This window comes from Muntiacus reevesi, chromosome 1, assembly GCF_963930625.1.
Source record: "Muntiacus reevesi chromosome 1, mMunRee1.1, whole genome shotgun sequence".
NCBI lineage: Eukaryota > Metazoa > Chordata > Mammalia > Artiodactyla > Cervidae > Muntiacus > Muntiacus reevesi.
This window is the reverse complement of record NC_089249.1, coordinates 27884314-27900303: the sequence shown is the minus strand read 5'-3', so window position 1 is coordinate 27900303 and position 15990 is coordinate 27884314. Positions and strand designations below refer to the sequence as shown.

At 37.8% G+C, this 15990-nt stretch overlaps 1 protein-coding gene across 4 annotated transcripts in view; it reads left to right on the top strand.

Moving 5' to 3' along the window:
* Positions 1 to 15990, top strand: part of BMAL2 (basic helix-loop-helix ARNT like 2) — a 102517-nt gene that overhangs the window by 71965 nt on the left and 14562 nt on the right. For all 4 annotated transcript variants that reach the window (XM_065940015.1, XM_065940014.1, XM_065940016.1 and 1 more), the window contains 5 exons: positions 6895 to 7135; positions 7608 to 7714; positions 7864 to 8014; positions 9942 to 10000; positions 11183 to 11291. In XM_065940015.1, coding sequence (XP_065796087.1) covers positions 6895 to 7135; positions 7608 to 7714; positions 7864 to 8014; positions 9942 to 10000; positions 11183 to 11291 — 667 coding nt within the window. The remainder of the gene's footprint in view (positions 1 to 6894; positions 7136 to 7607; positions 7715 to 7863; positions 8015 to 9941; positions 10001 to 11182; positions 11292 to 15990) is intronic.

Here is a 15990-nt window from a genome sequence, read left to right as displayed (position 1 = left end):
TAGCTTCCTAGATGCCAAAGGTTGTTAATGAAAGAGGTCCATTCTAGATGATTTCTGCAGCAGACACACAGCCAGGGGCTTGGCTCCTGCTCTAGGAATCTATCGCTGCCCACACACGGACGTTCATTCCCCTGCCAGGCTAGGCCACACAGAGGCCTGCAGAGTCAAACACCTTTTCAAAAAGGACTTTTTAATCTGCTCAAGTGCCTGACCAAGTATTTCACTTAACACTCCAGAGCTCTGCGCCAAAAGCATGAGTCCTGTTTGGCCTCAGGAACAGTGAGGGCATGTTAACCATCAGATAGGCCCTTCTTCAGGGCTTCCCTGGTGGCTCAGATGATAAAGAATCTGCCTGCACTGCTGGAGACACAGGTTTGATACCCAGGTTGGGAAAATCCACTGGAGAAGGGAATGGCTACCCACTCTAGTATCTTGTTCGGAAAATTCCATGGACTGTGGAGCCTGGCAGGCTACAGTCCATGGGGTCACAATGAGTTAGACATGACTGATCGACTAAGGTGACAAGGCATATGTCTTATTCTGATGGCGAGGCCCTGCCTCACCGGTGGAAGAGTTGAAAGTTTGGGAGACTGTATGTAGACAGGCATACAGACAGTTGTCTGGGTCAGGAGGAGGTAACTGCAGCATGTAGCCCTGACTGGCCGCACGGACGGTGTCCCACTCGTGAGACACTTTTGTATTCTACTTTAACCAAAGGGCGTGTCTGCCAAGTGAAATGATTAGATTTTACATAGTTGTTGTCCAGTCTTGAAGTCACGTCTGACTCTTTGTGACCCTGTGGACAGCAGCACTCCAGGCTTCCCTGTCCTTCACTATCTCCTAGAGTTTTCTCAAACTCACACCCAATGAGTTGGTGATACTATCTAACCATCTCATTCTCTGCCTCCCTCTTCTCCTTTTACCTTCATTTTTGTGTAGAGTTGCTACTAAATTGTTTTTTCCAGTAATGATTAGCCAGTGGAATTCACTGTGTTTTAAGACCACTCCCTATTAATGAGAAAAGCCTATAGTTAGCAAAGGTGTTTTTCTTCCCTTTTACCATAACACGTCAGTTACAGTTAAATTTTTAAATTATTGTTTAAAACTATTTTTTTTTTAGAGCAGGTTGAGATTTACAACACAATCGAGAGGGAGGTACAGAGGCTTCCCATGTATCCCTTGTCCCCTCACATGTATAGCTTCCTCCATTATCAACTGAATCTTCCACCCAGAATGCTGTTGTATATATGCCATATATATATAGTATGTTAACACATCATAGTCAACTGAAGCCCATTACTTTACCTTAGGGTTCAATCTTGGTCATCGTTGTAGTACCATACAGAGTATTTTCACTGCCCTAAAAATTCTCTCTGCTCTGTCTATTCATCTCTTCCCCAAACTACCTCTGGCAATCACTTATTTTTTGTCTCATCATATTTTTGATGAGTTTTTGCCTTCATTATATTTAAACTTAAAAGAAGAGAGACTGGAAAGCAGCCCTTTTTAGGCTAATTGAAGATGAATTTAAGGTTTATAGAAAGGCAAGATTGGCCATGAGTCACTCGAGTGACTGTTCTCTCTGATTTTGTGGATATTTGAGATTTTCCATAATAAAAAGTCTTTTTTAAAAATATGATTGGCATTAAAAACCTTATTTCGACCCTAATTGTAACATGAATGCCATGCATTCAAACTTTGAAAAAGCTTTTAAGACAAGGCTAAGATTACTCATGTACCTCCACTTGTGAAATCAAAGGCTGCTAGGGATGAGTGATTGTTACCAAATAGCTCAGATATTCCTTAAATTTATTTTGGCAAGTAATCCATTGGCTTCTTCTGCAAGTGTGGCAGTTATCGGAACCCAACATCCTCTCCTGCCACTTGGCTTCCACTGTCCAACACTCGTGACCCTCTACTTGACCTCTTTCTCTGGTCCTTAGGGACAGTTCTGCCTGTATCAGTAGGAGGCGGGCCTCCACTCCTGGCGGGGCAGTGCTGCCTGGAGCATCCCCCATCCACTGACTGAGGGCAGCTGATATATAAATACTAATATCTTAGTGATGAACAGTCAACGGTGCCACCGGATTCGTGGTCTCTGAAAGAGATTTAACTTCAAGACCAAAGACAGTCTCAGTCACTCAGAGCTTTGTGTGGATTTAAAGTGAAAGCGACAAAAACAACAAAAAAACCTTCTGACATCTGATAGACAGCAGAAAGGGGCAGGAGAGTACCCGCCTCACTAATTTAAGTGGGGCCTTATATACTTCTCAAGTAGCTGCTGGGAATAGATAAAAAATACCTCAAGGCTGTGAGAATTTTGCCCAGACCCTTTCCCATAACATACATCCTAGAACATACATCCCATGACATAACATCCTGGAATGACATCAGCACGAGATTAGCCAGAAGGAACAGGTAAACCCAGAGCTCAAGACTATGGAGTTTTTACCCAGACCTTCTCCCATAGCATACATCCAAACCTCAAAAAAAAAAAAAAAAAGCATGTCCTTGAACAAGAGCTACTGCTGCCTATGAACAGTATCTTGTCTAAGGCAAAGGAACGTAAAAAAGAAAGAATGTTTACCTCCTCCTTGAAAGGGCCTTAGGCTTGGACTCCTTATCAACCTGCCTAAGTTAACTGTCAATATCCTTGCTCTTCTGTTCCTTGAGGCACTTCAGGCCACATAACTTCGAGGTTTTTGTTCCCCATTTTTCTCCCAGAATGCCCCAATATATTAAGCTTCAGTTTTCTCAGAGTGGCGACCTGTTGGAAAATGGATCTACTATTAGTTTCTTTGTCTTCCCTGTCTTACTTCCTTGACAGAGCTCCCTAGGAGCACCTCCCAAACCTACTTCTTGTACTTGAATCCTTGTCTCAGGATCAGCTTCTGTGAGAATTCAAATTAAGCCAGCAAGATATCAAGTTGAGAGACCCACCCCGCAACTTCTGGAAGAAAGCGTTCATAAAGGCTTTTGAATCCTTTTGAAAGGATTTTGAAAAGCTGTCCTGTGGCTTATATCAGTGCTTGGATTTTTTTTTTTTTTTTCCTTTTTAAAATCATGGAGTAGATTGCATATGAATCTACCTTGTGGAGCTAATGTAAATAATTAGTTTGGTAAGGTTAGAGGCCCATGATCCCAATATTTAGGTAAAAGTCTAAAGGATTTTGGGGATAAAAGTGTTTTTTAATGGGATTTTTTTAAACTTTAGATAATTGATCAAATGGATCGAATTCCATCAGTAGATGGAATTACACAATCCCATCTAGAAATCTGCCAACTGAATGAATGTTCAAGGTGGGAACTGAGGAACAGGGTAACTTAGAAATTGTTGGTAACCCTATTGTTAGAGAACTGAAGTCAAAGGCTACGTTCTATAGGATGAGATTCCATAGATTAATATAAAACTTTCCAATCTGTATTTTCAGTTGAGCCTGGAATAGGAAATGGCAACCCAATGCAGTATTCTTGCCTGGAGAATCCCATGGACAGACAAGCCTGGCAGGCCCAAGTTCATGGGGTCACCAAGAGTCAGACACGACTTAGCACATACACACAGAATATTTTTAGCTAGTATCTTTTGTAAATTTGCAAGAAATCAGAAATGTCTAACTCAGTGTATAAGCCTTTTCCTTTTTCATATTTATTTATTTATTTAGTTGTACCAGGTGTTAGCTGCTTGCAGCACATGGGATCTAGTTCCCTGACCAGGAATTGAACCCAGGCCTCCAGGATTGGGAGCACTGAGTCTTATCCACTGGACCACCATGAAGTCCCTATAAGCTTTTCTTAAAGTTTATTTATTCTTTTTGTATTGAGGTAACTTTGGTTTATAACATTATATAAGTTTCATGTGTACAACATTGTATTTCTCGTTCTATATACATTACAGTGTGCTCACCACTCAGATTTAGTTTCATCCTTCACCATACAATTGATTTGCCTTCACTTTGTCCTCCCCTCCTTCCTTTCCCCTCTGGTAACGACTGCTCTGTTCTCTTTATCTATGTGTGTGTGTTTGGTTGATTTGGTTTGTACATTTATTTTGTTTTTTGTTTCCATATTCCAAATATGAGTGAAATTATATGGTGTTTGTCTTTCTCTGTCTGACTCAGCATAATACACTCAGGGTCCGCCCATGTTGTCACAGGCATAAGCCTTTTTACTTTTTATTTTATTTTTCAAATTTTTGGCTGTACTGCATGGCATGTGGGATCTTAGTTTCCTGACCAGGGATCAAACCTGTGCTCCCAGCATTGGAAGGTAGAGTCTTAACCAGTGAACTGCCGGGGAAGCCCCAGCCTTTTTGTTTTTGACTATGATCTAGTTTTGTTAGTATAAATGAAAACCTTGTACTTATGCTAATCTTTAATTCCTTTAAGGTATCTTGGATATTGGGTGAGGTAAAGGGAAGAGCCCAGATTTTTTATTTAACTACCTGGGTTGATTGTGGTGCCATAAAGCAGGGTAGGGAAGAAGTGATCAAGACTTGGTTTGGGGTTGAAAGAGATAACAACTTGTAATTTAAGGCATCTGTGGGACGACTGAGCAACTTCGCTTTCACTTTTCACTTTCACACATTGGAGAAGGAAATGGCAACCCATTCCAGCGTTCTTGCTTGGAGAATCCCAGGGATGCGGGAGCCTGGTGGGCTGCCGTCTATGGGGTTGCACAGAGTCGGACACGACTGGAGCAACTTGGCAGCAGCAGCAGTAGCAGTGGGTTGTGGAGAGTGTTGATGTCTGTTAAGTGTTGAATACAAGGTCCTTTGGCTCAGACAGGAAATACTCTACCTGCAATGCAGGAGACCTGGGTTCCATCCCTGGGTCAGAAAGATCCCCTGGAGAAGGGCCCCACTCTAGTGTTCTTGCCTGGAGAATTCCATGGACAGAGGAACCTGGAGGGCTTCAGACCACGGAATCACAAAGAGTCAGACATGACTGAGCAGCTAACTAACGCTGTGCAGGGCTTACAAGAGCGAAACTGTCTGTTCCCTGGTTTATTCTCCAGATATGTCCCCATGACAGAGGGTGCCCCAGCCACTTCTGACTGCTCACTCTTGACTCTGTTTGCACTGGCTGTTCCCTATTGGAACAGCTTTTTATAGCCCTCCCTCTCCATCACTCAGGCTCCTGTTTGAATACCTGCTGTGACAGCACTCACTTCCATCAAATAGCACCAGAACAGTGGTTCAGAGAGGGAGTTTTGGAGGCAGCCTGTCTGGACGGAAACCCCAAGCTCCAGCCTTCCCTGCTGTAACCTTGGAAGTAACTCTCAGTTTCCTAAGATGGTGGGGATAGTATTAGAACCTCTCATAGAAATATTGTTTTTGTTGTTTGATCACTCAGTCAAGTCTGACTCTTTGCGAGTCTATGAACTGAGGCACTCCAGGCTTCCCTGTCCTTCACTATCTCCCAGAGTTTGATCAGACTCATGTCCATTGAGTCAGTGATGCCAGGCAACCATCTCATCCCCTGTCACCCGCTTCTCTTCCTGCCCTCAACTTTCCCAGCATCAGCGTCTTTACAATGAGTTGGCCCTTCACATCAGGTGGCCAAAGTATTGGAACTTCAGCTTCAGCATCAGTCCTTCCAGTGAATATTCAAGGTTGATTTCCTTTAGGACTGACTGGTTTGATCTTCTTGCTGTCAAAGCAACTCTCTAGAGTCTTCAGCACCGCAGTTTGAAAGCATCAATTCTTTGGTGCTCAGCCTTCTTTATGGTCCAACTCTCATATCCATACATTACTACTAAAAAACCATAGCTTTGGCTAAATGGACCTTTGTCTGCAAAGTGAAGTCTCTGCTTTTTGATATTCTGTCTAGGTTGTCATAGCTTTTCTTCCAAGGAGCAAGCGTCTTTTAATTAAGAAGATTAAATGAATTATACCGAGAACTTAGAGCATGGCATGTAAAGTGTTCTTTACACCTTTGCTATTATTATTAGTTGCTATCTTAATAAGACAGCCCGTATCATTTTCCATCAAAAAAATGTTTTTGAAGATTTGTAATAGTCTGAGCAAAAAGTGCCAACTTACAACAATGACTATTCTGGTCTTTCCTAAATCTTATCACAAACAACTGTTTTTTCCCTCCCCTCTTTTTTACCTTTAAGTTAATTTTTTGTAGATTGCCATAATCTGTATACTGCCTATCTTTTATACTGTTATTGTTTTTTTAAGCATTTCCTGATATTTGCACATATGAGTTATTTCCAATTTTTAATTTTCCTGGTTGAATCTGTTTGATGAGTGTTTTCTTATGACTTACTTGCTTAAGTTTTTTTTGAAAGTTTAGTCAAGTTTTATTTTTATACATTTTATGATAAATATCTCTGAATGTTCCCTGAAATGTTTCTATAATATAATATGTATCTATTAGCCATTATAAATGCTAACATAAGAAATTTAAGAATATATTCATGTGTCTTTTAAATTTATGAATATAATTTATAATATACCAAAATTTAAATAAGCTGAAAATAATATTTCTGTAGCAAAGAGCAAGGGGGTATGAAGTTTAACAGTTTTTAACATATAAATTACTGTAATTTAAAAAATTAACTTGGAAATAATGAAATAGTTATGGATCTATTTAAACTGAAATTAAAACAATCCTTTTGATGTAGGACATATAGTTTAGTTCTTGAGAAAAATAACCCATTAGGAATTAAGTTATTAAGTAAACATGATCTATGCTTTCTTTTTAATGCCAACTTATTTCCTTTACATATTTAGCATAAAGGCTATTTCATAGCAGAATCATAACTAATATAAATGTCAGTGTAATGAATTTATTCATAATGATTGAAATGCTTTTAAAATTTTTATCTTTTTTTAGTTTTATTGCAATATAGTTCACAAGTGCTCTTTTTTTTAAACCTTTGAATTAGATCACAGAAAATTCTGTACTATCCACTGCACTGGTTACTTGAGAAGCTGGCCTCCAAATATTGCTGGAATGGAAGAAGAAAGGGACAATAAGAAAGACAGGAGTAGTTTCACCTGCCTTGTTGCCGTTGGAAGACTACGTCCACATATTGTCCCACAGAACAGCGGCGAGATTAAAGTGAAACCAACGGAATTTATTACCCGTTTTGCAGTTAATGGAAAATTTGTCTATGTTGATCAAAGGTAAACATTTACTTGCCATACTGATTAGAGTTCAATGGGATATTTAAGGCTACTAAAGATGTGGCTTAGTAGCGTGGCTGGATTTTTTTTTTTTTAAGCTTTAGAATAGGAAATAAAGCTTAAATGAAATAAGGATATGGATACATCTGTAACCAAATTGTAAACTTAAAATATTTCTCAACCAGTGGTGCAGGAACTGTGCATGGCCTGTGGCCACAGTCTTATTGATGCATGGTGAGACCAGCATACTGTGGCTTAGGTAGGTGGCCTCTGGAGCAGCCTGGTGCCTAGGTGTCCGTTCTGCTTTGCAACTCTCATCTGGGTCTAGGGCAGCCAAAGGGAGCCCAGTGAAGCTAAGGGTTACTCATCTCCTGGTCCACGTCTCTACTGTCCTGACCATGTATGGAAAAGCAATCTTCCAGAAGGGAATACATTCACCAATTCTGAACTTTACTTTTAATTTTAAAACTAGGGCAACAGCAATTTTAGGATATCTGCCTCAGGAACTCTTGGGAACTTCTTGTTATGAATATTTTCATCAGGATGACCATAGTAATTTGACTGACAAGCACAAAGCAGGTATGCCTTGAGTGGGGTTGTCTTTTAGTACTTTTTAATTATAGCTTCAACTCTTAATTTTTCATTCCTGTGAACCTTGAGCTAATCCTTAAAGGACTGATGTATACAGTGGTAAATTGTTATGCTGATTATTACCTTTTCTTGTTAAGTTCTACAGAGTAAAGAGAAAATATTTACAGATTCATACAAATTCAAAGCGAAAGATGGGTCTTTTGTAACTTTAAAAAGCCAGTGGTTTAGTTTCACAAATCCTTGGACCAAAGAACTGGAATATATTGTGTCTGTCAACACTTTAGTTTTGTAAGTAATATTTTATGTTGTTAAGACCTTTTTACTAATTTCAAATGAGTATCTTTGTTTCCCTCTTTTCATCTTGCTAAATCATTAAAACTATTTGATTCTCTGACTTTATAACTTGAGTTAATGCCATTTGCAGCAACATGAGTAGACCTAGAGATTATCCTACTAAGTGAAGTAAGTCAGACAGAGAAATATTATTTACTTACATATATTAATAGAATCTTAAAAAATTATAAATACAGTAGAAACTAAACATTGTAAAGCAATTATACTCCAATTCAAAAAAATAATTTCTTTTAAAAGTTCTCATCACAAGGATAAAAATTGTAACTATGTGTAATGACAGGTGTTAGACTTTCATGGTGAACATTTTTCAATATATGCAAATATTAAATCATTATCTTGTACACTTGAAACTAATATAATGTTATGTCAATTATATCTCAATAAAAAATTGAGATTTTACCCTCCAAAAAATTAATTTATTAAAGAATGACACAAATGAACTTATTTACAAAACAGAAAGAGACTCACATAGAAAACAAACTTATAATTGCCAAAGAAGAAAGGGGAGAATAAATTGGGAATTGATGATTAATAGATACAAACTACTATATATAAAATAGATGAACAAGGACGTACTATATCACACAGAGAACTATATTCGATATCTTTTAATAACCTATGATATAATGGAAAGGAAACTGAAAAAGAAAATATATATGTGTGTGTAATCACTTTGCTATACACATGAATAATTGTAAATCAACTATACTTCAATTTAAAAAAACCCATGTGATCCCCTGGCTTCGTAACTTGAGTATATATTTTGAGTAATTCATTCACTGCTCATTGGCATTAGTTCTCAGAATTAAGCTAAAAGTTTGCCCTTTTGTAATAAATTCCTTTTGGCTTGGTATAAAATGTGACAGTAGATGCATTTATCCAGAACAGTTTTTTCCTACCCTTCATGGCCTTCTTTTGTCCTTCCAAAAAATACTGTGGATGTGGCTTTAAACTGTCTATAATTGTAAGAAGGCTTCACTAGTGACTCAGATGGTAAAGAATCCACCTGCAATGTGGCAGACCTGGGTTCAATCCCTGGCTTGGGAAGATCCCCTCGAGGAGGGCATGGCAACCCACTCCAGGATTCTTGTCTAGAGAATCCCCATGGACAGAGGAGCCTGACAGGCTACGGTCCGTGGGGCTGAAAAGACTTTTGTCGGATACAACTGAGCAAGTAAGCACATAAGCACATAATTGTTAGAAGTCATTTTGGCCTCCACATCATTTTTTCATGTCCATCTTCTAAACTTTGGGACCACATATACTTGTATAAAAATATTTGGCTGAGGGATAAGCAGAAATCCAAACCATTCACTGCCTTCCAAGCTCTGGTCTATGGCTATGTCAGCCTAAAGAAAGAGCCAGCTTTTCTTGATATGCTCAATATGCTAGCATGGCCCCATTACAAGTATTATTTTTCTATGTTTTATTTGAAATTGCTATAAGGTTTTATCAACCCAATTCTATGTCCTTATCTAAAATATTTAGTTTTTTAAAAAAGTCCCTCCAATTCTTAGTACCTGCAGTTCAGTTCAGTTCAGTTAATACTTACAGTAGGTACTAATTATCCATCCTGATAATTCTATTAATCATCCCAATAATTCTTGCCTTCTTATCATTAGACTATAAACTGAGAATTTGTATCTGTGAGAACATATTCATTACAGGGTAATATGGCATCTGGCAAAAGCCCTGGTACTTAGCACATCAATACCTCAATATCTGGTGGTGACATTAACAATATGCATATAAAACACTAGTGGGTCAAGAACTGGCCATTCAGATACACAGAGCTTAATGTAGTTGCTTTAACATTTTCCTTCACCTTAAAAAAATTACCTATGGTGCTTCTGAATTCTAGGGGACATAATGATGCTGGAGAAACATCATTGCTTCCTTGCAGCTCTCAGTCATCAGAAGGTAAGCTTAGTTTTAGGTGTGAAGACTTATTACTAAGAAAGTTATCATCTTTATCTGTCTTGGAGAGGGAAAAATTTTAAGTGAACTTGAAAGGATTTCAGTGGGTTGAGTTATCCTCCTCAGAATTCCCACAGTACTTTGGTCACACTTCTGTTATAATCTTATATTGTATTGCAATAAGTTGTTCACTCAACTGGCTCACCGCTAGACTGTGAGTCCCTTACTAGCAGAAATGGTGTTTTACTTATTATGAACCAGCAGCTGCTAGCATAGTTCCTTGTATATTAGAGCACTCAAATCTGTTGGTCCAATTCATGAAAAGCACCAAGGGGAAGTTATCGTAGCTCTTCACCACAGGAATATGTTAATATATTATTTGCATTAAGAAAAATTAACATGTTAGGACATATTAAAAGTAGAGTCGTATTCAGCCATAAAAAAGAATGAAACATTGCCATTTGCAGCAATATGGATGGACCCAGAGATTGTCATACTAAGTGAAGTAAGTCAGAGAAAGACAAATTTGATATCACTTATAGGTGGGATCTAGAAAAAATAATACACATAAACATATTTACAAAACAGAAGTAGACTCACAGACATAGAAAGCAAATTTATGGTTATCACAGGGGAAATAGCGGGGTTGAGAGGGATAAATTAGGAGTTATGGTACTAATAGATACACACAGCTCTATGTAAAATAATAAGAATTTCTTATATAGCACAGGGAATTGTAGTAATATCTTGTAATAACCTATAATGGAAGAGAATCTGAAAAGGAATATAGAGACACACATATATGTACAACTGAATCACTGCTGTACACCTGGAACTAACAATATTATAAATCAACTATATCTCAATAAAGGAAAAAAAATAGAATTGCTCTGCCTTTAGTGTGGATGTTAAAGTGTGAAGGAACTGTTTGTACTCAAGGGTTACAGGTCGTGATTGACCCCCTAATGACTTCCCACATACTTGATTCATATCAGTCTTTATAAGCATCTTAAACCATTATGAGAATGTTTGTAATGTAAACATGAATGTTTCTAACATTTTAGGATGCAGCTGATTTGTTTCTTTTAAAGAGGGAAATAGGAAATATATTTGAATTGAAAAAAATATACTGACGAAGTTATATACGTTTTAAAGTCCTCAGTTGAATCTTTTGTTATGATTTAGGATCCTCTAGACAGTCTTTTATTAGTGTGCCTGGAACGTCTACAGAAATATTACTTGGTGCTGGGAGTATTGGAACAGATGTTGCAAGTGAACTTCTGGACTTACAAAGGTAATGTTTGATTACTGTAAATACTTTCACAAGTAGAATCATCTTCTTATTAATCATACAAATATTAAAAAATCAATAGGTTTCCTATATGCAAACAGTAACCAGTTTAATAACATAATGGAAGAGATCACTTTTATAGTAGCAACTTAGTTTGGAAAGTCCTTCCTATACATTGCACAGAACCTGGAACTCATTAAGATAAAAATGGATAAATTTAATTGTATAAAAACGCAAACATAACTATGACTATTGTAATTAACAGGGTTAAAGGTTAAAAGACAAATTATAAGCCATAGAAAATGTGTGTATTATATATGATGAAATACACTAATTATCTTAATATGTGAAACTTTTGACTGTGTGGATCACAACAAACTGGAAATTCTTAAAGAGGTGGGAATACCAGACCACCTGACCTGCCTCCTGAGAAATCTTTATGCAGGTCCAGAAGCAACAGTTAGAACTGGACATGGAACAGCAGACTGGTTCCAAATTGGGAAAGGAGTACGTCAAGGCTGTATATTGTCACCCTGCTTAATTAACTTACATGCAGAGTACATCATGAGAAATGCTGGACTGGATGAAGTGCAAGCTAGAATCAAGATTGCCAGGAGAAATATCAATAACCTCAAATATGCAGATGACACCACCCTTATGGCAGAAAGTGAGGAAGAACTAAACAACCTCTTGATGAAAGTGAAAGAAGAGAGTGAAAAAGTTGGCCTAAAGTTCAACATTCAGAAAACGAAGATCATGGCATCTGGTCCCATCACTTCATGGCAAATAGATGGGGAAACAATGGAAACAGTGAGAGACTTTATTTTTATGGGCTCCAAAATCACTGCAGATGGTGACTGCAGCCATGAAATTAAAAGACGCTTACTCCTTGGAAGAAAAGTTATGACCACCCTGGACAGCATATTAAAAAGCAGAGACATTAATTTGCCAACAGAGGTCTGTCTAGTCAAAGCTATGGTTTTTCCAGTAGTCATGTATGGATGTGAGAGTTGGACTATAAAGAAAGCTGAGTGCCAAAGAATTGATGCTGTTGAACTGTGGTGTTGGAGAAGACTCTTGAGAGTCCCTTGGACTGCAAGGAGATCCAACCAGTCCATCCTAAAGGAAATCAGTCCTGAATATTCATTGGAAGGACTGATGCTGAAGCTGAAACTTCAATACTTTGGCCACCTGATGTGAAGAACTGACTCATTTGAAAAGACCCTGATGCTGGAAAAGATTGAAGGCAGGAGGAGAAGAGGACGACAGAGGATGAAATGGTTGGATGGCATCACTGACTCAATGGACATGAGTTTGAGTAAACTCCGGGAGTTGGTGATGGACAGGGAGGCCTGGCGTGCTGCAGTCCATGGGGTCACAAAGAATCAGACATGACTGAGTGACTGAACTGAACTGATGGAGAATTTTATAGTATAAAGTTATTGAATGTTATATTAAACTTTATGTATCATAAATTTTGTATAATTATATATATAAAACTTTATGGGTAGTATAAAGAATACAGCTTTCAAGGAAGTTTTAAAAATAGCTCAATATTTTAAAAAAAGTTGGAGAGTAGACTTGAAAAAAAAAATGGCTAGGAAACTTTAAAAATTGCTCAACCCCACTCATAGTAAAATTATATATATATGTATACATACACACAAAATTTAATGATAATAAGATACCCATTTTCATTTAGGAGATGGTCAAAAGTTTGCAAGTTTGATAATACTAGTGAGAGTGTGAGGAAACAGTCAAACTGTCCATGGGAGTATAAATTAGTGAAGGTTCTTGGAGGGTAGTTTAATAATACCCATCAAAAATATAGTTGTGTATAATCATAGACTCAACAACCCTACCTCAGAAGCAAATATTCATTTACAACTGCAAAAAGATCCATGAATAAGACTGTTCCTTGCTGCATTTATCTACAGTAGGGATTTAAATATTTATCATAACCACAACTTATTATCCTGTAACCATACAGGATACTTTGTTATACTTTGCAACAGTTAAATATTAGGTAGCTCTATTTATGCTAATATGGAAAGAACTTTATATGGTTAATAGTAAAAAGCACAAAAATAGAACAAAAGAATAGTATTATGGGCTTTCCTGGTGGCTCAGACGGTAAAGTATCTGCCTGCAATGCAGGAGACCTGGGTTCGCTCTCTGGGTCAGGAAGATCCCCTGGAGAAGGAAATGGCAACCAACTCCAGTTCTCTTGCCTGGAAAATTCCATGGACAGAGGAGTGTGGTAGGCAGCAGTCCATAGAATTGCAAAGAGTCAGACACAACTGAGCAACTTCATTTCCACTTTCATAAGAAAAAAAGATATGTGTGGATATATGTGAATATGCATATATACAAGCCCCTAATTGCTCATCTAAAACCCTTTAGGCAGGTTTTAGATAAATTTTGAACTCAGAATTTCCTTAGATGTTAGAAAAATAATGTTTTGGAATTCAAGTTTTTAAGAGGTAGATATAATAGCCCAAGAAAACAGTTATATCATGGGCAGTACCCCCATAATCAATTAAATTAGTATTTCTCCAGTGAGAAGTATTTACAGATTAAGTGGTGAAGTGTCTGGGAAGAAGGGAAGTATGAGTTTGGTTTAAATACATTTAACAAGATTAGGAAAGGACAATTTTTTAGAATTAATTTATTTTTAAATGAAACAAGGATGAATATTTTAACAACAAAAGGTACAATTCACAAAGAAAATAGACATCATAAACCATTAGACATCTAACAACAAAGAAACAAAGAACATAAAGCAAAAATAAGAAAAAAAGATATATAATCAGAAGCTGCAGTCACCTGTGTTGCTTCCCTGATTCATGGTTGTGGGTGCTCCGGACTTGGCACCTCTGGAGAGAGTGGCCAGTGGGCCCGCATCTCAAATTTGTGGGATTTGAGGCCGGGCTGCTGTGGCCGCCTCCTTCTGGTACCTGGGCCACCCTGATAAGCGAGGCCAGGGCAAAGCAGGTTGACCAGTGCACGTCTGGTGATCTCCCTGGCTGGGGAGGAGGGTAGGAGGCTGAGGGGATCATGTCCAGGAGGAAACTCCACCTCCCCACCACTGAACGTGTCATCAGAGAGATCAAGCCCTGAGCCTTTGGAGTAGGAGCACTGACTCCAAGACCCTAGACTACCAGAGAATTAACTCTACGGAGTATCAAATAGTGAGAACTCACACAAAGGAAACCACTTGACTACAAGACCCAGAATCACCCAACTATCAGTAACAACTTGTGCAGGATGCCTCATCTAAACAATAAACAAAGCAAAAATACAAACCAAATCATCAGCAGACAGATTACCACCTCACTCAGCCTTGCCCATCAGAGGAAAAATAAACAAGCAAGCAAACAAACAAAAACTCAGCACAAATCTCACCCTATACGAAGCTTACACAAACTACTGGACCAAACTTATCAGGGCCAAAAGGAAGAAAGAATTCAACCTTGAAGACTGAAAAGAGACCTCAAACACAGTAAGTTAAAAAAAGGTAATGAAAAGGCAGAAAAATATTACACAAATGAAAGAACAAACTAGAAACACAGAAGTTCAAATGTATGAAGAGGAAATAGGCAAACTACCTGAAAAAAGAGTTCAGAATAATGATAGTAAAGATGCTCAAAAAACTTGAAAACAAAATGGAGAAAATGAAAGAATCAATTAACAAAGACCTAGAAGAACTAAAGAATAAACATACAGAGACAAACAATTACTGAAATTAAAAATACTCTAGAATGGACCAATAGCACAATATCTGAAGCAGAAAAATGAATCAGTGAGCTGGAAGATAAAATGGAGGAAATAACTTTTGAAGAGCAGAATAAAGTAAAAAGAATGCAAAGATTTGAGGATAGTCTCAGAGATATCTGGGACAATATCAAATGCACCAGCATTCGAAAGGGGTCCCAGAAGAAGAAGAGAAAAAGAAGGGGTATGAGAAAATGTTTGAAGAGATTATAGTTGAAAATTTTCCCAACATGGAAAAGAAAATAGGCAATCAAGCCAAAGAGACAGGAAGAGTCCCATACAGGATAAATCCAAGGAGAAATAACACCACAACACATACCAAAACAGACAAAGACTAAACACACAAAGAAAGAATATTAAAAGCAGCAAGGGAAAAGCAACAAGTAATATACAAGGGAAAACCCATATGCTTAACAGCTGATCTTTCAGCAGAAACTCTGCAGGCCAGAACAGAATGGCAGGATATATTTAAAGTACTGAAAGGGAAAAATCTACAACCAAGATTACTGTACCCGTCAAGGACGTTATTCAAAATTGATGGAGAAATCAAAAGCTTTTCAGACAAGCAAAAGTTAAGAGAATTCAGTACCACCAAACCAGCTTTACAACAAACGTTAAACAGACTTACATAGTCAATAAATACAAGAGAAGAAAAAGATCTGCAAAAACAAACCCCAAACAACTAAGAAAACGGCAATTGGAACATGTATATCAATAATTACTTTAAATGTAAGTGGATTAAATGCTCCAACCAAAAGACACAGACTGGCTGAATGGATACAAAAACAATATGCTGTCTACAAGAAACACACTTCAGACCTAAAGACATATATAGACCGAAAGTGAGAGGATGGAAGAATATATTCCATGCAAATGGGAAGCAAAAGAAAGCTGGAGTAGCAATCCTCATATCAGACAAAGTAGACCC